Below are 24,911 nucleotides of genomic sequence, written 5' to 3'. Positions count from 1 at the left end.
AATGTTTTACAAAATGTATAATAACTAATGGTATAACACTCACAGGAGCCATTTATTTCTGAATTATTGAGTTACTTTTATTAACTTTAACTGAATTAAACTAATAACAGTTATGGAATTTTCCCTTTTTTAGATTCAGATGAATACTAAAGTGATTATTTTTGCTTTAGAGGCAAAGCTACTGTAAACATTTGAGCAACTTTGGAACATTTAAGCTTAAAAAGTTATCATGCTGTGATTTTTCAGTATATGTAGCCACCAATAATCTTCCAGTGTTATGCTACCTAGAAACCATGAATCATGTCCACACTTCTCAAAATAGTATTTTCGATTTTCTTCCGGGCGTACTGCATTTCATTACAACACCCTCTCCGCAGTACAGCTGTGACAACACAAGTCTTTAATTATTCGGAGGCTGTTGCAGTACACAGTCTGGGTATAGTGGGTCTCACTCTGACTTTTAATTGCCATGCTGCTGAAACACAGCAGCACAACTCCATGTCAAATGAACCACAGTATGCACAGCTGATCACCCCGCTCCCATCACCACTGCCAGGTTAACATTGTTAGCATTAAAGCTGATGCTAAATTGAATGAGCAACATACCCAGAATAATTTTCAATTCAATATTGCTACAATGTATTGTACTGTACAACCTGAGAACAGAACCAGCTATTCCTCATGCATAAATACATACTAATTTTACACAGCCATATGTGCAATTTCTATTTAAATGCAACTTTTGACTTTTTGAAATGTCACAGCTTTAACGTAAAAAAGAAGTAGAGAAATTTGAAAAGCTTTCCTATGGAGATTCCAGCAGTTTTACCTGTCCTAAACATGTTAAGCAGGCTCACTACATATTGTAACTCTGAGATTATTTCATCTGAATTACATGTTGTGTCTCGTACTAAGTATTATATCAGCTGCAATAGCGTGATGTAGATTGATCATATTTGATTGACAGTGAGGCAGATACACAACTGTCATCGATTTTGATTCGAAATTGCTCAAATGAAAATGTTTTTGTTCTCTTTGGCGGCATTTATGACGTTAAGTGGAAATTGCAGATGGATGTCACTTCCTAGAGATTGCCACTTGTGATTTTTACCTTTTAATCCTTTCACTTGCTGTGCAAAATTAAGAAACCATGCCAGGCCTCATGTGGTTGACCATATACTTTATCATATCATAAATATGTAATGGTTGGAAAACAGAGACTTTTGTGTTTCCAAAGAGCCCATTTGCCTCCATGTGTGACAGTGTAAGTGGTTTTAGCAGAATTTTAAACTTGCAACAGTTTTTGTGGTTTTATATCACTGCGTTAAATGACTTAGGAGTCACTATTTTGAACGTTCCCCACCCTGCAATGTCCTCAATTTTTTAAGGCAAAATGTGTTGACCTTCATTTCTTTCTTTACTATTTCCATCTCAACACAGCTGTATTTGATTACAGAAAAAATAACACAGGTAGAGCTACAACACCAGCAATAAAATGCTGTTTCTTAAAAATTCACGGCAACATTATTTACAGTAGGTTCAGAGTGTTTTAGGGAGAATTGGGACATGGGCTATTTAGGATTATTTACTAAAGTTAAAGACAAATAAAGCATGTCTAAGATTACACAGATTGTGTGCTGTTGAACTGAGCGCCCTCCTCCACTGAATTGGAACTAAAATGGCCTCCAAGTGTACTGAACAATGGGGGTGAGCATAATGCAGTGTGACTACTGAGTGACTTGACTGAGATCCAAAGTGAATAAAAGACCTCTATGTGAGGCAGCTAGGCTGAGCCGCTGCAGTGCTCAGGACTTTGGCGGGTGACAGTGCATTAGAACGCTTCACACACCTTTCATTTGCCAATAAAATCCTATTGCCATTTTCCACATGGCACGCGCTCTGTGCCGTCAGATACCGCAATGATCAAATAAGCATCTGCAACTGCACAAATAAGCATCAGCGTTTATTCTTTGAGTGGATTCGTTAGATTTGATGAAAACCTTTGGTAGTTGTTAAATTCCTTTCCCTCTTTGTACGTTCAGTAACGGTTGACTTAAATCCCCCTTGTCAAACAAAGCAAGGATTTATATAATATACAGTAACACCAATGTGTCAATTGGTGTTTCTATCAAGAAGAAAACTGAATATGGGGACTCTGTAAATCCGTGATGTCACAGTCAATGCTAACCTTCTTCTTGTACTAACAATGAATTTAGAGGCCTACTTTGTGGACTCATAAAATATTTATTTGAATATTTTGCATGCATATGAGCTCCAGTTCTTTGTAGCATAATCGGGTTTGAAACTAATTATGAAGCCTTATCTCCAGAAAGCATCTAGCTGCCACTGTCACATTTATCATCTTTACCCACGATTACAGTATACGTCAATGACAACACAGAAATGGAAAGTCGGGGCAGAGATGGGTGTAGTTACACAAACTGAAATATCTGATAGAATTTAAATAGGGTTTGAGTGAAAAATAATTGCACGTTTTACTTTAAAGGAATTACTTGGCGCATTGGCTTTTCAGCAACATTATTAGAGAACAGAAAGGTGTACTTGACTATAATAGTTTATATTTTTAATTTGTTTTATTTTATTTTAATTGACTCAAATTTCCCTTTCACATAGTTTTTTTTAACATAAAATATCTTGAGTTAAAGGTGGGGTATGTAATTTTGGAGAAACCAGCTGGAGTGCGCTAGAATTTGAAAATACACAACCGGAAAAAATCTGCCACTTCCTTACAGAGCCCCTCCTCCAACACACACGAACGCGGACATGACCAATGAGGGCAAGAGATAAGTTTGAGCACAGATGGAAGGCTGACAGGCAGGTAGGCCATCCAGTTATTTTAGCCGGGCCGGCTAAAATGATTGGTCGTGCTTTTTACAGTACTACGGCTTCCACAGATGAACATTTTTGTATGTATTTATTGTCAAAGCATTTAATATATTCATTGCTATCGGGATGTTAAGAGCATTCCATGGAATATAACAAAAAGTGTTTCTGAAATAAATTACATACCCCACCTTTAAGTATCTAGCTACATTTCATTCATTTTTTTATTTATGAGGAATACATTAAAGTACTTTTTTACTACAATACTAACAAAAAACTCCCCCCATGATGTCATCCTGGCCCCAGTTTATTAACATTAGATTTCCACTGAGTAGCTTGGTTGAATTGCATTTTATCTTCTACAATTAAAAAAAAAGTTATTATAGTTTAATTCTTCAGGACAGCATGAGAAAAACAACAGTGATTTATTGTGTAGCAATGGCCAGAAGAGCGCCATCTCCTGGAATGTCAGGTTTAATATCTGTAATCCAAGGTCATGATAGTTGACAGAAATTCATGCCGACTCCTTTTATTTCCAATTCTAAGATAATATCAATTTCCATTCATTTTAACACATTTGTATTTGTTATTTAACATGGCAATATAGTTTGGGTTTTAATTGGGTTTTTCTTGGAAATATGGTATTGATTTTGATCTATTTAGTCAATATTTTCACTGCTTTTTTTATTTGAGTTACAATAAGATCCAAGCTCGGAGGGCATGCAACAAAGCTGAGTCCTCCCAAGCAATGACACTCCTCAACCCTGATCCTTGAAATTGTTCAATTTACAACCAAACTAAAATAAACTGAGACACTTTCCTGCAGCCGAGAACATTCCAGTATGCTGAGCCACAAAACAAGACAATGCATCATTTGTTGTTTATCTCCTGGAGCCAAGTTCAATTTGTGGATGATTTGAAAAGTGCATTGTGAATATGCGGATTTTGAGCTTACATGTAAACAGAGGCATCTGCACTGGATTGCATAGGGAAGGGGAATTTAAAAGTCGAATATGTCTGGTTGTAGTTGCTATCTGCAGCCTTTTTATGCATTTGATATATTTTTCAGTATAAATTCAGCAGGGACATTTACATATGTGAGAGCTGATAGCTTTTACTTAAAATACAAAACAATTCCCTCTAGCTTGAGTTTATCTGATCATTCATTGGATTAAAAACCAAAAAGAGCCCGGTCACATCAGCATGGCAACAGAGAGCTAACGTAGACTGTCGGCCCGTCTACACTACAGGCATCAAAAAATCTTGAAGCTGGGCGTGTCTGAGGCTTGGCGATTTCTCACGCCCAAGGCGACCAACAACCAATCAGGAATCTCCCGCCCGCCCCCGGCATACAAAGCAATAGCAATGTTAAAACGAAGTAAACTGGATATAAAATCCCCAAACAGGCGAAGACCTACCAGTTTCATCCACTGTCTCTGCCACCTCCCTCCATGCCTCGCTCCTCCGGTTTGTATCCCGGTAGATGAACAGAGACTGATCATACAGCACCGGGTGATTCACTACCGCTATAATGAATTTTCCCTCCATTTTTTTGAATATGAGGAAATGACCTGCGTAGTCTCTCCCAGCATACACGTGGTTTGATTGGCTAGCGCTTGTACTGGAGCCTCAAAAGTTGAACATTTTTCAAAATGAATGGGCGAAGCGTTGAAAGCATTTTTCGATGCCTGTAGTGTAGACGGGCCGACGTCTCTCATTCACCTTCAGTATCTTATGGCGCGTTTCCACTGCAGCGGGTAGCCCCGTTTAAGCGTCCTTAACCGTCCTCAAGCGGCCAGGCCGGTTTTTGGTGGCGTTTCCATATAGCCTAGTACCGGCCAGCGGGTACTTTTTCCCTCTTTTTCCGGCCTCATAAAATCGTGGTTCCCTCAGACCAGGGCCAGGGCTGAACTAGTGACGTCAACACTCTCGACTGCTGATTGGTCAGAGAGAATCGTCCCAAGATCGCGCGCGAGTTCATCCCTAGCGTCGCATATATATGTAGAAGCAAGCTTGCAGCATTTTTATAAACAGCATTTTGTAAACGGATGAGCTACAAAAATGGCTACGTCTAATAAGAAAAGCACACCGTGGTCGACCGAGGAAGTGACGACGTTCCTACATCTCATTGGGGATGATCAAATCCAGCGGGAGCTCGACGGAACAACTCGAAATGTGAACAAAAACAAAGCCGATCGCCCCGCCTACACTGCGTTGCTACCCCAGGTCCTAAACTGTAATGGAAATGCGCCACGGCCTGGGCCGGCCAGCGAGGCAGCCCGAGGCCTGAGCGAGGGACGCTTAGGGACGCTTAAACGGGGCTACCCCGTTGCAGTGGAAACGCGCCATTAGTCAGCAGCCCACTTGACTTGCATGCGTGGGATGTGGGAGGAAAACCACGCAAACACAAAACACAAAGAAAAGAGAATAGACATCAAATTGAATCTGTGTTGAATCCTTTCGATTCTCTTTTACAATTGTATTCCTGAAACAGGCGAATGTGACAAAAATAAGACTGCATAAATGAGTCATCCTAGTAGTGACTAGTAGGTGACTCTTTGGTTTTCCAAAATGTCACATATCAAAGAATGAGGTCTGTTCTTTGTCTGCATAATCACAAATAGTAAGGAGCTTTAACCTTTAAAATTATGTTGTCCTCAGGAAAACACTGAAGGGGCATTTCAGTGGCATGGCTGGAGTATACAACCTCTAGTCCTGCTTTTCTTTGATGTGCTCTGAAGCCGTCCTCTACCAGGAACTGAGAAGATCAAAGACAAGCAATTTTATCAAATGGAGCCCTTGTCGACTGTTTGTAATGCTTTATTCTTCATCAGGAACACCCAGTCTGTCGCTGTGATGCCACGGGAGACACAGTGCTCTTTTAAACCCAGTGGTGATCTCCCCGTTATCCAGATGAAAACGGATTTATTCAAACCTCCCATCAACCGGCCCTATAAATAGAAGCTAGTGGAAAATCTTCTGAGGGAAAAAAAAATAAGCTGTGCGCTTAAGCCGTTATTAACATGCTGATAGAAAAAAAAAGTCAAATGTTATGTTGGAACAAAACAAATCTATGGAAATAAGCATAATGCTTTCTAGTCAGTTGTATTTCATTTCAACGTGAGATTCATAAAATGATGAAATAATTCACCAAAAACACCCAGCTGAATCATACATTATGATGCTGTTAACTGCAGGGTGAGTTGTAATGCTAGATTGAATTAGAAACTATGCATTATTGCTTAAGGGCTATAGTGAAAGGGTGGGTGCACGGTACTCTGAAAATGAGTTTATCATCTGATTTGATGGAGGCAAGCCCCTTAATAAATCATTTAGAAATATGCAGAGTAACTTGAGTATTTCAAATACCTCTACCTCTTAGTAAAATATTTTTTAGAAAAACATCCTGTACGAATGTGATTCAAGAACCTGTCTAAAAATGTGGTGTAACAGTCAGGAAGAGTCAACCAAACGGCTGAACTCCTAAAATCGATGTTCACATGTTCTTCTTGATTAGAAAACTGCCACCTGTTCTCAAGGGAGCTATTATAGCAACTGTTATTTTGGTGAGAGCCACAAGGGAGATAACTCCATAACATTTCTGCTATCATTATTTCCCCCCCCCAAAATCTAAAGGTTGACTCATTATTTTTGGTTCAGTGTGCCGTGATGAATGCCCCTCCTTTAAGTCTCACGGTGAAACGCACCTCACCTCTGAAGTATGCAGCATATTCCTCTGGGGTTTTTCCTCTGCTATCTGTTAATACGCAAGCAGCTAGGTGTCGAGAGGGGCTCCCTTTGCAATTCAAAGGCCTACACAGTATGTTAACTACAAAACACTCCCCCCTGCTACACTGTGACACTAATGAACAGAATCATTATAACCTTAACATTATCATTTCATATTAAATGTTCATTCAGATGACATATGGATGTCTAGGGGTTTTATGTATGCACTTGTGCACATGCATAATTATATCTGCAAGCTGGTCTGCTGAAAACATTATTTTTTTTACTGTAAGCACTCAACTTGATGTTAATTATCGCTGAATTCCAACATATAAACACGTTGCATTGCGCTATGGCAACACTGGACAATTAGCATCACTATATAATAGAGCAGCTTCTGAAAATACCACTTCTCTTTTATTTCAAAATATATTTAAATATATCAGATTTGATAAAGCACCAAAATCAATGTTGCATTGCATGAGCAATGTTATCCAACCTGATGCTGCTGCCTCCGTCGCTCCATGTCCCATAAGCCAATAAAACCAATGATGCGTCCATATTGGCAACTGTTGGTCTTTGTAAAGATGACAACTGACATAAATGTATAACACATTAAAAATTGTGTATTTAGATTTGCAGCCATTTTAACTCTGTGCTGATGTGTAGAAAAAACAGCCATTTTAAATTCACAGCAATGATAGTGCATTTTGAACTCAGTCCAACCAAAAAAAAGACCCCCTGTTGGTGGTTTGATTTGTGCTGCTGTGGTCATTACTACACCCAACTCCTCTGGCAGCTTTGTTTTTGAAGTTGACACATTTCTGAGCCAACTGCAGTCTAAAGGTCTATGTGTGCTCTTTGTTTCATGGGCCATCACACTTCAAACATGCAATAAGGGCAGAGAAGGGAGTGATTGACGTGCACATTTGACATGATTACTATCTCGTCTATGCATACAGTAGTCCATTAAGTCTACATCTATTTCACCATTAAGGGAAAATGAGTGGATACTCACCTTCTTTAGGAGGACGCTTCACTTCTGCACTCAGATTGCAGACCTGCCCAGCTTCTAGTTGAGGTGACAAGCAACCCTCCGTTTGTGGATTTAAAGGTAAAACCACGTTGTTGAGCATGAGCACGCTCTCTGATTCTCCATCGCCTAAATGCTGAGGACATGTGCATTTTGTGTACACAATCCCACATGTCTCCACTGTCCCTTTCTCTAACTTCAGGCAGTTTTCCAGCCACGTACAAAGCACTTGACAGCCAAACTGGCTGGGGCTCGCCTTATTCAAGACCAAAAACTCCACATTGGATTTCTCCTCCTCATCCAGCTTCTGTGTTGTCAATCCGTTGTAATCATATGGGAAAACTCTCCGTATTTGAGCGAAATTCTTGTCGTACAGCAAAAATACATATATATTCTTTGAATCGCACAGGTACACTATAGATTCGTTGACTTTCAGCAACTCGTTGATCTTTTCGTGCGAGTAATGGTCAAACTGATAAGCTAGCAAAGAATATTCAGAGCAGCCCAAGTCTCGCTTGTATAGCTTCAGGTAGATGCTGTATTTGGTAGGGTCTGGGTTCTCCAGCGTCCATGTACAGTTTGTGTAGTTCTTAGGAAACATTTCAGTCACCGAATATGATCCATAGATGACCCCCTTGACCAGAGTGGAACACCAATAATCTTGGGCACCAGTTAATCCAAACATAACCAGAAGATAGGTGGAAAATATATAAATCAACAGGTTTCGAACAGCCTTCATCCTATGTCATTTGGCCTGCAAAGAGAGATGGACAGTGTCACACAAGAGAATGTTTGAACCAGAGGACGTGAAGCACATCAATCACACTTGATAGAGATCATCTGTCAAGTCTTATTGATGTGCTTCACACACTTCTTATCACGCCCTATCATGAAAATGGAAGGGGGGGGCACGTTAACCTCAGCAACATGTCTTTTGCATCTCCATCCTGCCTCCCTCGTTACTGTACTTTGTGCAAACATTGCCACCTTGTGGTGTCTTTGGTCGTTATTTATTAAGTTATTTATTTATTTGGGGGGGTGTTGGGGTTGGGTGCAATAATGTGAGTCATTTAGACGTTATTAATTGGGTCGTATTTGGTATGGCACAATCCCTGGAGATATTCAAATAAAGCTGTTTAGATTATCTGACATCAACAAGATAAACTGTGAAAGAGGTATCCAAAGTCACAGTGCTGTACTCACGAGCTGTGGGATGCAACTGCTCATTTTTACGCATGCAGTAGGCTAACCAAGATCTCTTTCAAATCAAGCTGTTTTCTTGGTGATTTAGCCTGTTTCCTCACACGACAGTTAGATAATGTGAGGAAGACAAAGCATTGACAGGAAAAAAAAATCGTTCTGCGTTTGCCTGGTCATCATGGTTTTTCTCGCCTTCTGTGCGCTTTCGGTCCACTACACGACCTGCATGTCTCCGAAAATTCAAGGCTTGACATGTTTGACAATGCAATTTGATAAAGAGCCAGTGTGTGTGAATGTGTGGTGTGTGCCTCTGTGTGTGTTTTCGTGCGCGTTTAAGTGCGTTTATGGGGGGAGAGAGGGTGGTAGGGAGAGAATGCAATGCGATGTCCTGATTGCTTTAATCCAACAGGCAATGCAGCTGTGAGCAGTGTCACAGCAGAACGTGCGCGTGTGTCTCAAACTGTGTGTGCATGTGTGCGTGTGTGTGAGTGTGTGTGTGTGTGTGTGGGCGTTGAAATACGAAGTAGGCTATAGATACGAGAGTCCAACGAATATCGCACTTATTGTCTCTAACTTATTATTTTTTTCCTAAATGATAAAACCTGCCCAGCAGACCACATTAGGATAATATGAGTTACATAAGGATTTGTAGCAGCAGTGTTTAGTGAAATCAGCTTTTAGTCGCGATTAATCCATATGATTCCGCAAGATTCATTGCCAAGGCTACGCAACACAAAAACAAATCAGTATTCTGGAGACGAGTGATCGGTCGTCAAGAGACGCTGATTTTATTGCCGGGCTTCTATGAGCAATTCGGTCTCGAGAGGACATCTGAATATAGAGACACGGGCTGCATCTCATGCAGTGTCAGTTCGACGCACGGCGCTTTAAAGTGATTTTTGCCTCTCAGGAGAGAGATCAGCTCTTTAAAAATCAGCTGTTAAGCACCCTGGACTAATATGAGCGGATGAAAGCTCCAAAGCCATCATGTTGAATAGACTGGGCACGTATTAAACATGGGGAGACTAAACTTTAAACTGAGGGATGACATGACAAATGATCTTTTTCCATGCAATGTTAACAAATTGTAATAATGACGATAGAAATCTTACCTTACACTGCGGAAGCTATGGCTATTTTTCCAACATACTTGACCACATTCTTTATAAATATATTCTGCAGCCCTCCAGTGAATCAGTACTCCCCATTCCCGACAGCACTAAGTCCGGCGCAACAAGATGGTTCAATGGATGAAAATAAAATGCGTTACACTCCGGTCTGCCCGTTCATATCCCCCCCGTCTTCTTCTTCTTCTTCTGGGTTTTTCCCATCAAAACGGAGCGCAACAACGCACGACAGCCACCGAGAAAGAGAGAGAGGCAGAGAGAGAGATACCGAGAGAGACACAGAGAGAAAGAAATGCTTGGAGTGATACAAAGAATAGAGGCAATTCTTACAGTATTACCATAAATAAATTCGCCAGACTCCACGTCTCTATTCCAATGTGTTTTCTCCAGCAAATCGCGCAAACCCCCCCTCTGAAAAAAAATGGGTGAAAAAAAAGATCCGTAGTGGGTGGATGTGAGATGTTGGGGGGCCAGTGAGTTACAACAGAGAGAGAAATAGACGCGCTTTGCTTGGTGCTTGCAGAGCTCCAGGAGCAGGCTGCAATATCACGTCACACACTCAGCCGCTAAGATAAAGCACGTACGTACGCTTCTTACTGCCGCTGCGTCTGGCAGCACCAATACTTTCTTCCCTGCCCTCCTCCTCCTTCCTTTTTTTTTTTTGTTCTCTTATATTCCTCCCCTTAATTCGAGTCAAAAGGGTTTCCCCCCTGAACTGGACCCTCTCAGTTGTGCACAGACAACGCCTCGCTTTGCTGCTGCAGCCTAACCTAAAACAGGAATATTTCATGGACTTTTATATACTTTTTTTAGGGGGAAAGGGGAATGCATGAGAAAAACACGAGGTAAATCCTGCGCGCATGTATCAGTGGGACCTGAAGCTCGCTGGTGTATTTGGTAATTTTTCCATTCTCTCCTGATGGGTGACAGCCGCTGTTGTTTTGATTTCTTCACTGCTCAGTGGTGTATACGCCTGCTGCTCGCCTGCCTGTGTGCCGCCTGCACGCTGCTGGAAGAACAAATGCTTATGGGGCAACTTGTGCTCTCTTTGGAAAGTTGTTCTCCTTACAGGTGCAGCTCAAACCTTCTGTGTTTCTTTCCATCCCACTTCTCTTCTTAGACATCAGGAGAATACTTAAGTGTGTAGTCTTCAGTATAATCAAGGTAAGAATAAGATGTATTCATGATGACCTCCTAATTAAATAAACAAACTCTTAACTGTAATCTAATAGCCCTATCTACTTATTCTAAAAACTCTACCCTGACTTTCTGAGAGACATTCTGAGATTCAACAATCAACAGTCAGTTAAATCCAATTTAAGCTCCAGGCTTCAGTAGTTGGTCACTGACAATGCGGCATCAATGACTCTGCAATAGCCTCCTTTGCGTAAATACATTGGTAGAATGGGACTATAATGGACTTTGATACAGAGTTAGAGAGTCATCTGAATCGCCTACTGATCAACCTCCAATTGAAGATGGAGGAAGGGTCTTGTTGGGTCTTTTTAACAGATGCAAAATAAAGCATCAGATTCATAATTTAATCAATTACATAATAAAGGAACGTGGAAACATTCCCAAATACAAATGTTGGAGCTCAGTTAATTTGCATTTTTCCGATTGCTTTGCATATTGAAAAAGGAGACATTCAATTGGTCAGAGCAGATATAACCTATTGTTTTTTCCACATTCCTTTCCCCCCTTTTTATGGAGGGTTGGTCAGCTGTTCTAAACATTCTGCTATGCACAGTTAACTCTCATTAGCCTGACCGTCTTTTTTTTAGGCCTTGACTGAACGCGTTCCATCTGAGCAGATGCTGCATGAATTTGTTTATTTATTTCCAGGAAGTTTCAGTGTGAAGTGTTTGTAAGCCAGCCTCTCCAAAGAATGCTCCAGAACTGAGAGTATCAGCCACCGCATTGTGAGAATCAGAAGGAACTTGTTTATATCCCTGACGTCCTGTCCCAAGCAGCGTTTACAACACTGTTAATCTGTTGCCAAACTTATAAAGGAGATTGGAGTCATTCAGCACAGTTGGTTGCCGTGGCCGGTGACTGCAGCAGCTTTCTAATTTGTGTCTTCCCGAGGCAGTCAGTGGAACATCAGGGGTGACCTCAAGCCAGCCACTCTTTCCACGGCCATAATGAAGACGTTGGCGTTTAGGGAGCTTTTGGCTGACTAAGCTAAGAGGTTGAAGAAATTCATGCAAAGCCTTATTGAACACTGAAAAGACAATAAGTGTCTCTCCACTGACTCATGGGGAGGCCAATTGCCAAGCTTCAGGAAAGCTGCCATCACTCTCCCCTGCAAAGATGATTCAAGAGTCCAAATGGCACCCTGCACGTTAGGTGATTTAGCAACCTGGAGGAAAAATGAACTTCATGACAAAACATGGTTCCATGTAGTTAGAGATGAATGAGTAAAGTAATGGCATGGCTAAGAGGTCGAATCTACTGTATAATGGTGTACAATGTGAATGTGAACTATGTATTCCTTGCAATGGTTTTACATTCAAAATGAATAAATACACACAACATAAATGACATCATGTGGTCTGTGGTGTTGTTTTAAATTGTATGTTAGAAACAATGCGTTATTTTCCTATAGTCCAAGCCAAAGGACTATCCGATGGCTATACATTAAGTAGAACATATTGAATAGCTGGGGAAGGACAACATATATTAACATATATAAACATTCATAAATCCCTTTGGATTTTATGAAACATCTTGATATTGCATGCGGTTAGCCCTTACTAGCTCACACATCAGATCAGTTATCCCCTGCTATCTCGAAAACCTTTGTGATATTTCTCAACCAATAGCAGTTTCAGAATACGTCACATTATTCTGTCAACTCAAGAATCTGTTTGAGTACATGGATTTTGAATTATTCATGACCTGGCATAAAGAATAGCCCTATTATCACCTGCTCCTGTTTGAGTGACTGAGCATGCACTTGTGTGTGTGTGTGTGTTCGGTACGTGTGTTTATGAATAGAATGTCTGTTTGATATAATGGCTATTTTACAACATTTATGTCCATTACAAAATCTCATACGATAAACATCACTCTATCGATCATGTGGTAAACATCGTTTATTGATGTAGACCAACCATTATGAATCATTATAGCATGACTGCTTTAGGTATATATAAACTATTACTCTCATAGAACAATTATGGCTTTTCTGTAGCTACCAGTGCATACAGACACGCAGACTCACACACACTCCCACAATTCTCCAGACACCAGTGAAAATGTATTCAGACTTTCAGCCCAACTCCATCACCATCAGGTAGTCCATATGTTACATTTGTCTGAGCACAGTGATAATGGGCTTCTCTCCCTGTAGGAGTCTCAACTGGATGACTTATGGGTAAACCCCAAATGAGGGCGTCTGAAAGAAGTTTTTCTTGGAGTGCTGTATACTGTTGTGTATCCACCTGTGCTGTTGTGGAACAAGTTATTGTACAATGTGTCATTACAGGAGTGATATGTTTCTTCATGGTCGGATCTGACTTTTTTTTGTTATTTCACAACTGCTGTCATTTTTCTCTAGCAAATTGACATGCAGCAGTACATCTGCTTTTCCTGCTAATGTATATAGTTTAATTTATGGAGGTGTAAATAGTTAGGTTCCTGTTGCCTAAAATATGTAACTCGTCTGTTTTTTAGATGGTGATGGTGATTGGTTGTTTTGAGTCAGTCCACAAGTCTCTCTGGTTTTTGGAATCAACAGACTTTAGGGATTCCTTGACTTTTCCTTTAGTGCCACCATTAGGTATTTTTTGTTTTGTTTTGAAAGATATATTGGAAAATATGAATTACATCACATCTTCACACTGTACTCCAGATGAATTATAACTTTGGTGTTCCCTTAACTGTTCATGTAGCACAATCATCAGGTCAAAACTTATATTCAACGAGTGTATTCAATTCAATACTGCTTATAGTATTTATACCCATTAATGTTGTCCAAACTGTATATATATTTTTACATCTGTCAAATGTCTATACTTATATTATACCTATACTTTACACTGCACTTTACTGCTACTCTTGCACTTCTGGTTGGATGCTAACTGCATTACGTTGTCCCAGTACCTGCCATAAAGTTGAATCCAATCTTATCTAATCTAATCAACATGTGTATTTTAGCATTAAGCTAAAAGCATTGCTATACAGCCTCACAGAAAGGCGTCTTCTTAAATATTTCCCCTTAACCAATACAATATGTCTTTGTCCTACAGCTTCATGTAAAAATAGTATAATCTCACAGCAGGAACACTACGATCTTACTATTTAGAGCAGCATGATTAAATAAGGAAGCCTTTACCAATATAAGTGCACAATCACGATCACAGACACGGCAATGCCAAGGAAACTTGTGAGAATGTCTAGACTACCGTGAGAATGGGGGTATTCACAAATGCCTGAAGTCTGACTCCTTTCACACGCTCAAGAACTATTAGCATTATGGATTCATGCTTACAGTAATGTTCTTCATGTGTCATGTCGAGTGGATGTCATTATTAGTGTATACAGGCTTGTGTCTTAAGGTTCGATGCAATCATTACACTAATGATGTACCGCTCTATTAACAAATTAAAGTGTGGGCACTTGCATCCCTTCAAGGGCTGTTTTCCCATTTTTCTTCATATTTAATTAAAAACTGTTGCAGATATTGCAGAGTGCTGAAGTTGAGATGAGGTTAAGTGCTAAGCGCAGTTCTTGCACTTCTTCTTGTATGGCAATCATAAACACTTCAAGTGAGTGCAAAGGGAAATGTGTGTTAACCGTACGAAATAATCAATGTCTGTCAAAAAGATGCATAGTTGAGGCACTTTGAAGATATATTGCACATGCAATCGATGTATCAAAATGACTTGCCATGTGTGGGATATGAGCCTTTTGACTCGTGAGCACACATGATCTTTGCTGCTCACTACCAATGCATTATTAACCACATTTATTATTTGATTGCAATTTTAATGTAATGAAATGAACTAGTGATCACTCAAATCGGTGCTGAGGGAAGATAATAATGCAGTCATTTGATGTTTCTTTACCAGCATAAACAACACTATAAATAACATACTGTATATTTGCATGTATGATCGTATACAATAATTTCTCAGAGCCTCTCTGGAAAACAAAACTGCCACATTTCTAAATCTGAAACATTTATCAATAAATTAAATCTTTAGAGGTCCACTTTTATCAAAATTGTAATGTGTATGAAAAATGTATGAACATTAACATTTAAATATACTTTATTATTTTATAGGTTAAAATGTTTTTCAAATGTTTTCGCAGCCTCTGCACAACCTCATTTGCTGAGACATGTTCTTTCAACTTAAACCATACTTTAAATTCAACCTTAGAATAACCTTGCCTGATTAATGAGGTGAAATGTAAGGTGTACTGCATACTGAACTCTGATAGCCTCCGCAGTAAGAGCACAGTCTTAAAACTTCTTTGCTTAGAGACATTAGGCCAAGGTCTGTCTCATAAAGAATTCTCAAATAAAGTACTCTCTTATCTTATCTTATATGATGTTCCAGTCTAAATGTACTGAATATGCCTTTGCAGTATCAGGGAAAAGTCAGTTAGTCAACAGTGTTAAAATGCTTTATCGGGGTGATATGATCTCATCTTTTAACATCAGAGACTGTGCTGCTTTTAACCCTTGCTGCTGCTTGTGATCAGGCAAAACAGCTAAAAGCATTGATCTTGAACCTTGGACTTTACTAAAACCGTTGACACTGATAACACATAAATCTAGGAAATAAAACAAAAAAATCGCTGTGATCAAGGCTTTACAGTAGTAACTTTCAGAGTGGCTAATATGTTGGGATAGCTACGGTTTTAGGATGTTTGCAAACTGTGTTGTGTGATAAATAGTTAACAGTCACAAACATTGTCTTAATTGATAACATTGTGACAAGAATGGTGCTTGAAGAGGAGGGACGTTGAGTCTTAAAATGAGGTTGGGTGCTCCAACAGTGTGGGTGCTGTCTTAAATTAATCATTGTAGAATAACTTGAAGTACACAGTTGAGCAAGCAGTCACCCACACAGTGTCAGTATTTGAATAAGCAAAGCCTCCAAAGCTTTGATGTAGTGCTCACAATCAGAGGGGAAACTGATGTTGTCTCGCTTAAGCGGTTTGACATATTTTTGGAGGAAGCAGGATGTTCGGATGGAAATAATCACACATCCCAGTTCTCCCAATAAAATTACCCTCCAGCCACCAGGACATAATCATACTACAGGTGCAAACCAAGCCATAGATTGCCACTTTGAAAATTGCAATTTGGGATTTTATATGATGGAGAGCTGGAGCAAAAATGAAGGGGTTCAGGTGTCTGTGATGGTGCTGTAAATGACATGTGTACACTGGGACTGTTGAAAAATGGGATCAGCGTTTAAAAAAATCATTGATAAAACACATAATACGGATAATTCTGAAAAAAGTAAAAAAGCATTTTATTGTGTTATTTTGAATAGCAACGTTTTGGATCAGTGGCTGTATTCTCAAACAATCAAACACCAAAAGATACATATAATTCCCATGATGACAAGTGCGCTTTCTATCAGCATCTTTCATTACTTTCCTTCCCTGGTCTTTTTGATGTTAAATATACCAGTCTGCTGTCTTCTCAAAGGAATTTGCTTTTTAGATTTCTCCTTTCAGAGTAATGATGCCACCAAACCGGACCAAATCTCCAAGCCACAGTGTTACTTGTTTACCATATGGCATGGTATAAATATTAATAGATTCACTCTCATTTTGAATACATGTTTAAGAATCCAGGCGTAATGCAGATGGATTCTTTGTATAAGTAGAAATCGAATGAGAGCTTTGTAAATGCTTCATGTTCAGCCTTATTGATACCACTAAGCTTCAAAAGGCACAATTTCTTTAACCGGAATTTATCATTCAGGGAAAAATATGTCTGTCATGCATGTGTGACATAAACTATGCCAGACTGGTGCATACAGCTCTGCTTTACATTCACCTCAGACTTCTATTTGCCTTTTCCGTGCCTGGGTTTAGAAATGAATTTTAAATCAAGGTATTTTTACCCAGCATTGTTCATGTCTTTTTTTTTGTCTGAGACAATACTGCACAGCAAGAATCCTCAGGGCCTTTATCCATTTCCTTTGAATGTGGTTCCAACCACCAAGCCTTAGACTCCGGCAACCTCCCCCTCTCTGGCTGTGTAAATATTCCATGAGCCATTGCCCCCACACATGTGGATTGACAACACTTTCTAACTTGAAAACTTCATCTTTAACAGAGGTTTGCAAAACAGTCTAAAAAATAGATTACCCAAGCTTTATTTTACAAAAGAAATTACAAATATTTGTATTTGAATTAATGTGGAACAGCCAAGGACTTGCTATAGGTGTTAAAAATGATAAAACATCAAATTAGGTTTTTTTAGGATAAAGCAGACACTATGGTTGACTGATAGCGTATCACATGATTCATTAAATACAACAAGGCGGAGAAATCGTGCTGACAAAGGGCTCTGGAAATAGCCCCGCAGCAGTCGAAATGGAGAGCTGTGTCCTTGTTAATCAAGGAGATCACAGGTCACCTTGGCAATTATCAATTCTGAATGCACACAATAACAAACTATCTTTTCGACAAATCACCTGCCACTATTTCATTTTCCTGTCTATCATTTATTTTACCCTGCGATGAGGAATTGAGGGGGCGGGAAAGAAAAACACTGACAATTTTGAAGATGCCTGGCAAGTGGCTGCTTAGACATTAATAATAGAAATGAATATAAGTTAACCCTATCATTTTGTAATTGGCTTTAGTGTGCTATTTTGTCTTCCAGAGGCTTTGGTGTCTCTAATTAATCATGAGCATAACTTTGAATCTGCAGCATTATGCAGCCTGATCTGACTAAGGTTCAGTTGGATTTATTGATGATCTCCCTGTGTTTGCACAATCCTTTCATCACATTCGTGTTTTCAGATGATACCGTATGTTGAAATCCGATTCTGGTGATTCTTTTGCAACTCAAACATTCATGCAACTGCTGACTTCCTTGTGTGATGTGTTTTACAGTAATACTGACATTCCTTTGAGCTGTGCTGAAAGCATTGCATAATGTCACGTCCATTTTATTTTTTAATCATAAGCACTGTTTCCTCTTTCATCCTGAACAGTCCGTATTGTCTTTGTCTTATTCTATGTGAAGCTTCGTTCTTCATATGAAAAGCCTCACATAAACTATTTGCTCTATCTATTGTAGCTTTTGTAGCTCCATGGAAAACTGAGATACAGCTAATTAAAATGTCTGTGATAAAATAATTAGCCTCCCCGGCAGACAATGGAGAATGACATTCTTTCATAATAACTCAAATGAACTGATAAGAAACTTTTCAAGCATCCAACAATTTGCTTCCGATAGGATAGCCACAACTAATTTACTAATGTTCACTTATAGGCCTACACTTCACACAACACAGTACAATGTCCTGGATGAATGCCTGCATCCCGGAACGTGGATATGCAGTAGTGGATCAAAACATAATGCAAGACCTGTGTTTTCTGAAATCAGGTTCAAATTTCAAAAGAAACCGCTAGACGATACATTGAGTCATAGGGTTTTCATTTGACTAATTATAAATCTATTTATATTTTCTGGGAAACACAAACTTACCTACTGCTGCTTTGCTGTCGTGTCCAGAAGTCAGCATCTCCACCAGCAAAATACAAAGAAAAGAGAAAACAGGCAGTGGGGAGGTTTTCTGTAGATACAAACACCGCCACACATTTAGGTGGGTCATAAGCCGATAATTGATTATTTTTGTCTTGACATTGTTTGTTTGAAAAATCCTGCTAGTTGCCTCTAAACTAACCTGTTACCTGTGAGACTAATGAAGTTAGTGATATTGGTCATACCGCAAGGTTATAAATGCTGCTTAACACGCCATTCAACCCTTTTATGATTCTGTCCCAAATGCAGAACAGATTACTGCAGAGTTACTGTATGTGTTCATAGTGGCTGCTGCTATTTGTGTGCACATAAAATGATCAGTAAATTGAGCAGTGATCTGCCTTCTCTCACATCACGTTTGGGGACAGCGTTTTGTCTTTCGGCAGTTTGCATTCCCAGAGCGCAGTAGATGAAGCCTCAGAATGCTTGATCGCCAGTTCCATCGAAAAAAACTGTAAGTGAAAAGCAAACATAGGCTGTTTGAATTGAACCCCTTTAGTCTCTTTTGGATGTGTCATGAAATATGTATTCAGTATGGTTTTACTGAGCTGAATAAGGACACCTCAATCAATACTCAGTGTGCCACTTACATTTTGAGTGGTGGCATACACTTTGATTTATTAAAATGTGTAAAATGTTCTTTTTTTACTCTGACCTTGACTATATGGTTGGTGATTTGAATTCTGCAGTGGCTCTGCTGAGTAATAAAGATTAATGCTCGGAGATTATGCTCTTTCTATGATGAGTGAAGCACATAAGAGAATACTTAAATGCAGTCACACGGTGCAAAGGCGATAATTGATCTGATGCTTTTTGATGTTAAAAAAAGAACAAACAACAAATAATGCCCTGTTACAAATGAGTTTCCTTCATTACTCGTATTGCAATTGAAGGTGTAGTTTATACTGTTGGAATAAATTGCCCATTTTCTGTTCCTGTGTGGCCTTCCTGAAGTTATAAAGGATTTCGATTTTCAAGTGCATTCAGCAATATATCTCACACTTTGTCACACTGTTTTTATTCTGCCACAGCATGCTGCTTATAATGCAGCTCACATATGTTTTTCTCAGGTAAAAACAAACACCTTACAACAGTTTAATAATCGTTATTCGATGCATTTTACAATTAGTGCTTTGGAGTCACCCTTCTCTGAGGAGCAATGCCTGGATCAACCTGTCCTCTGTAATGAGGCTGGCTGGAAACTGCCTGCACCACTGATTTCCTGCAGCTCAGCTGTCCCTCGTGATATCCATCTCGTGAGTCTGGTCTGGCTTGTCAATCTGGTCGGGGGGGAGATACTGCCTCCTCTGATCACATCTGCCCAGGGTGCTGCTTTCAACAGAATGAATGGTCATGCTAAACTGTGCCTCTGTCATCACAACCAGGTCATTTGTTTAAATCGCACCACACAACTTTTAAGAGAATTTCCTTCACAAGCATTTCAATTCTGTTATAACTAATTGCACATATCAGCGTGGGTGAGTGGTTTTTTAACTCAATTTTTTTTTTTTATTATTTTGAATGTGTATTATAATGAATTCCCAGTATTATTTTTCAAATGATTGTTTGGGCTCTAGCTTTGTTTATTAAACCAGCAATAATATCTGGCACAGTTCACTCACCTTGTTATATTGCGTAGGACCTGTCAGAGTCTGTCCATCACAGGAAATGAGTAACAGAGAGACAGTCTAGATCCCAAAAAGTTAAATGCAAAAATACATTTTCCATGAAAGTAAAACTACCATATAAAACCAAGTTTATATTACCTCTATTAGGTTGAAAGTAGAATCAAGGTCTGTGTCTGAGATCATATTTATTCTAAAGCAGATAAAAGCAAGTCAATATGTAATCAAAGCAAAACTGTCAATGTCTGCCCTATTTACACACGATAAGAGTCAGTATCCATGGTGACAGCCAGTAGGGAGATATATATTCCCTTGGTGATCATTGCTATGAAATTAATCTCGTTAATGTGTAGAGGCTACAGAAAATATCCCCCTGAGTCCACAATGTCACCTCCTGGTTGATGGAGCAGCTCATTGATTGCATTGGGTCTGACCTTTTCCAAACAATAGTCCTTGCTCATAAGTATGTATTCATCGCTTTGCCTGAGATCGGAAGAATAACAAAGAGGTTTGGGTCGGATTATGACTTAATGATGACCTGTCAACCAACATCCTTTGATCAACTCGAGGCATTCACAATGAATGAAGTAGAGTGAAGATGAAAAGTGTTGTCAGAAATAAAATTGCATGAACATTGCATGGCATTGCGAGAAGTGATTTGATGGCTTGTAAAGAGTGCGCAACACTGCAGGTGTCGAAACAAGCCAAAAAAAACATTCTCAACTGAACTGAGGAGCCCCAGAAAACACAATCAGGGTACTTCCCTGTGCAGAGGGGATGTCACCTGTGGTTTCCTACAGATGTTCATTGGAGGCGAGCTACTCCGCCCACCCTAGTGAGTAGTGGGATGTATTAATGGGGTAATCTCTGGTGTACATCTCCGAGGGAGCTGCTGAAGAACTCCACTAAGAAGCCCTATTCTATCCTCTTGGGGCCTGTGCAGGTGTGCTAATACGATATCGGAGCTGTCTGAAGCACTTATACTGCAGAGCGACGTCTACAGAGATGAATTAGATGCGTCCTTCCTATCTCTTTAAAGACAAGCCCTCCTCTCCATTTCTCAGCTCTGCAAATCATGCAGACAACTGGCCACGGATTTACTCCAGCCAGGTCCCCAGCATGAGGATGACCCATCAGTCTGCCGCGTGTTACATGAGCCAATCTGCTGGCATGATAAATGATAAGCAGGAGCTCGGTGCTGCTGGCCCTGTCGGAGGAGATTTGGGATGGGAGGGATGATGAGGTTGCCACACCAAGCGGCGTGTGGGCGCACAGCAGGTACAGAGCAGAGGATCCTGTGCCACCAATTAATGTTTGTCTTAGGCCCCGGCCAGACAAGGACGAAAACGGCTAAACATATAGGATTAACGCAAACTCAATCGCAAAAAAGCTTCCGTCCACACGCAATATTCACCGGATAGTGTCTGTCCACACGAGACAGCTCCGTTTAGCTCATATGCACATATGCAGGAGCCTGTACGTGGCGCTGTAACTTCCTCCACAAAAGCAGCGAAGAAGCATGGTTGTCATGGTTGCCCTTCTGTTTATTCTCCGCGGTCGGGGCCGAGGGAACCGGGCAGAGTTTTTCGCCAGTCAACGTGTATTAAAGTTTAAATCTTCCGACAAAATTATAAAGGTGCCGGTCAAAGGTCTTCTTTGTTATTTATTGAGCTTTAAAACAAATGAATAACGAATCTATATAATATAATAATAAAATACACGGAGCCTCTCTTTTTCCTCCCTCTCTTCGGACAGCGTCAGTGTCTGTCTCATGCAGCAGCTGATCCAGTAATGAGTGACCCGGCCGACAGTAAAAATAAACATATTTATAACTAGTTTAGGTAGTTTGAGAGGTGTCTCCGTCCTGTCAGATTAGACTTCACTCGCGTTTATGTCCATATCGAGAGAAAGATAAATAATCTGAATTCAGTGTGCAGTTTACTTTGACGCGGGGGTGAGCAGCAGAGGTGGGGAGAGGCGGGGCTATTGCCTCATCATTATCAGAAAATGATCGTATAGGGCATACACACGGAGCCGTTAGACCCCCCAGAGCGTTGCGTATGCCGTTCTATCCACGTTATCGTTTCCGAAGTCGTTTAGTGCCGTATTCGGTCGTCCTCGTGTGGCCGAACGGTCTATATGACACTAAACAGTAACGCAAACGACCGTTTTCGTCCTCGTGTGGCCGGGGCCTTAGTTCACCCCGCATATCCAGAACACACTCTATTTGGGCGAAGCTCTCCTGGGAGCAGGAGAAAAGCATCAAGGTGTTAGGTGATAATGAAACAACCAACTGCAACAATTAGTCTGGTGCTCCTTTGGGAATCATCATCCAGGGGGAAAAAAACTTTGTACAAAAACTAAAATAGAGAAACTTCATATTTGTAGACAAATCCAGGTTCTTGAGATTAAGAAGAGATAACCATCTAAATGAGTTAAACATACATCAAGATGTGTCAAGTCCCTCTTAACGTAACAAAGTAACCTTATTAGGAGGGTTAATTAGAGCATAATCATTTCCTAAAATCGCACAAGGAGCTATTTTTTATCTTCCTGTCTGTCTGCAGGCTGCCCTCTGCCATGTCTGCATCTCTACAGCAGGTCTGTGTAAATATCTGCCATCTGGAAATCACTATAACAGCAGAGGGTGCCAAAGCTTTTCAGTTTTACATTTCCTAGGCACACTGAATCTCACTTCTTCTATACTCCCTATTTAGGCACAAGATTATGTTTCTATTCCAAGATCTAAAGAAATACAATTTGCTTAATCGAAACCAATTGAACCAACTCAATAGCAGGGACTTAATGTAAAGGCAAAAACCCACCTGGTCTCTTTAACACATCGTTGTCAAATGAACCGTCAACACCACATTACATAATCCCTCTAGCTGCTCTCTATCAGCATATTTCAATTGTTTCACTCCCCTGTGTTTTTTTAAAGCTGACTTTCCAGTTCTATGTTTACTTTATAGGTTTTTTTTTTTCTCCCCTTGGGTTCTCAACTTAAACATTCAATATAACTAAGATTACTGCAAACAAGTCGGTCATGTAATCTCTCTTTCCTTTTTCCTTTGTATTTTGTTGGTTCGTAGGTTCTTCCTTTCTTCCTTTCTTCATCTTTCACAACTGATTTCACATCACTATGTTAATGATAAAAGAGTTAAACATACAGAGGCACCTTTAATGCTGCCATTATCACACCACCTCTCTATTTCTGGTAATTAGTTCTCACTTAGGAATCAACCATTACTGTGCTAACACAACCGTGTCAAGTACTGTTAATATTACAGGCGGATAATACACGCTATACCATTAAGCAAACTTTATATCCTTCAAATTAAGCTGTTGGGGAAAACACTCTTCCATGACATTGCAGTGAAGTTCATTGAGTTACTAGTGTACATTGTACCTGTTCTGTGCGAGCATCTGACCCGGGAGTGAATCCCCCTCACCATCTGTTATGAGAGGGAAACAGAAACAGACATAGAAAGAAGATGCAACAGAATACAAAATGTGTTTTGAGCGTGTGAAAATAAAAGGACAATACCTGCCTGCTTTTTTTTGTTTTTGTCAAAGATGGACAAAGATTACGCTATATTTTTTGTCACATGAGATTTCCGCAGCGTTAATTGTTTGTTATGCAGTCATCGCAATGCCACAGAGGCTCTGCATCCGTTCACATCTTATTTGTTCTCACTCTGCTGGAGCTCAGGTGACTACCATTATCTCCTGATGGTGCATACTATCATTTGAGCCCCCTCCTGCTGTCGGTTGGAATGAACGTCTTTCTGACATTTAAACCACAGGCAGCCCTCCGATATGTTGGCAGTGGGAATCGAGTGCGTGCACCATGGAAACTACAGAGACAGATATATAGCAGCATAATCTGAAGATTGTCTTCGGAATATTTTCAGTTTGAAGTGCCAAATGAGCTCACAAAGCAGAAGGCTGGCCGGCGCTGCGAGTGACAGATGTCTGATATGTTTGGCATGGATTAGCTAAAACCTTTTTTCTGCACCTTCTCTGTCACTGATGCTCAGGCTCCTCAAAGTATTCACCACTTTCCAAAAATATCTGTAGGCTTTGAAGCGTCCAAGCAACAGAAATGGAGGTCATCCAACTTGTACATCTCACATTTCAAGGTCAGAGAGTGGAAATACAAACCATTTGCTTAGGGATATTTCTCAAACAATTGTATTTTTATGAATAATTGTGTGAAATATAATAAGCAACCTGTCAACATAGACCTATAATTTTCACCCAGTGTTGTCCTTAATACTTTTGATTGGCAAATTATTTATTTCATCACTTAAATGGTATAAATGTTAGCATTCGACCAATGATGTTTACACAGCAAAGTCAAAAGTGGTCTGATATATCCCTCTTCACTAATGTAGAGTAAAACGCTCTATCCACCTCACATAATGTTCCATCGAGCATCGCCCACAGTGATGGCCAGTCAAATTGGATTAAGCTGAGGTGGCTTGGGGCTTCTCTGCAGCTGCTGCTGTTTGATATGGGGTTTAGGTGTGCTGCAAGTGTTAACTTGGCTAGACTTAAAAGACTCTCAGAGACACATTAATATTGTATGGGAAACTACGGACTAT

General features: G+C 40.0%; 1 protein-coding gene across 13 annotated transcripts in view; it reads right to left on the bottom strand.

Moving 5' to 3' along the window:
- adgrb3 (adhesion G protein-coupled receptor B3) overlaps nucleotides 1–10,492 on the bottom strand; it is a 115,319-nt gene extending 104,827 nt beyond the window's left edge. For 8 of the 13 annotated variants that reach the window (XM_034201919.1, XM_034201923.1, XM_034201918.1 and 5 more), the window contains exons 1-2: nucleotides 9,919–10,491; nucleotides 7,592–8,360 (exon numbers count right to left, since the gene is read on the bottom strand). In XM_034201919.1, coding sequence (XP_034057810.1) covers nucleotides 7,592–8,345 — 754 coding nt within the window. In that variant the 5' untranslated portion in view covers nucleotides 8,346–8,360; nucleotides 9,919–10,491. Of the gene's footprint in view, nucleotides 1–7,591; nucleotides 8,361–9,918 lie in introns of those variants that run through there. The other 5 variants (XM_034201913.1, XM_034201927.1, XM_034201920.1 and 2 more) reach the window with 3 other exon arrangements.
- Between the last annotated feature and the right edge of the window lie 14,419 nt (nucleotides 10,493–24,911).

Source organism: Gymnodraco acuticeps, unplaced genomic scaffold, assembly GCF_902827175.1.
Source record: "Gymnodraco acuticeps unplaced genomic scaffold, fGymAcu1.1, whole genome shotgun sequence".
NCBI lineage: Eukaryota > Metazoa > Chordata > Actinopteri > Perciformes > Bathydraconidae > Gymnodraco > Gymnodraco acuticeps.
The sequence above is the reverse complement of the archived record's forward strand: the minus strand, read 5'-3'. Positions and strand labels throughout refer to the sequence as shown.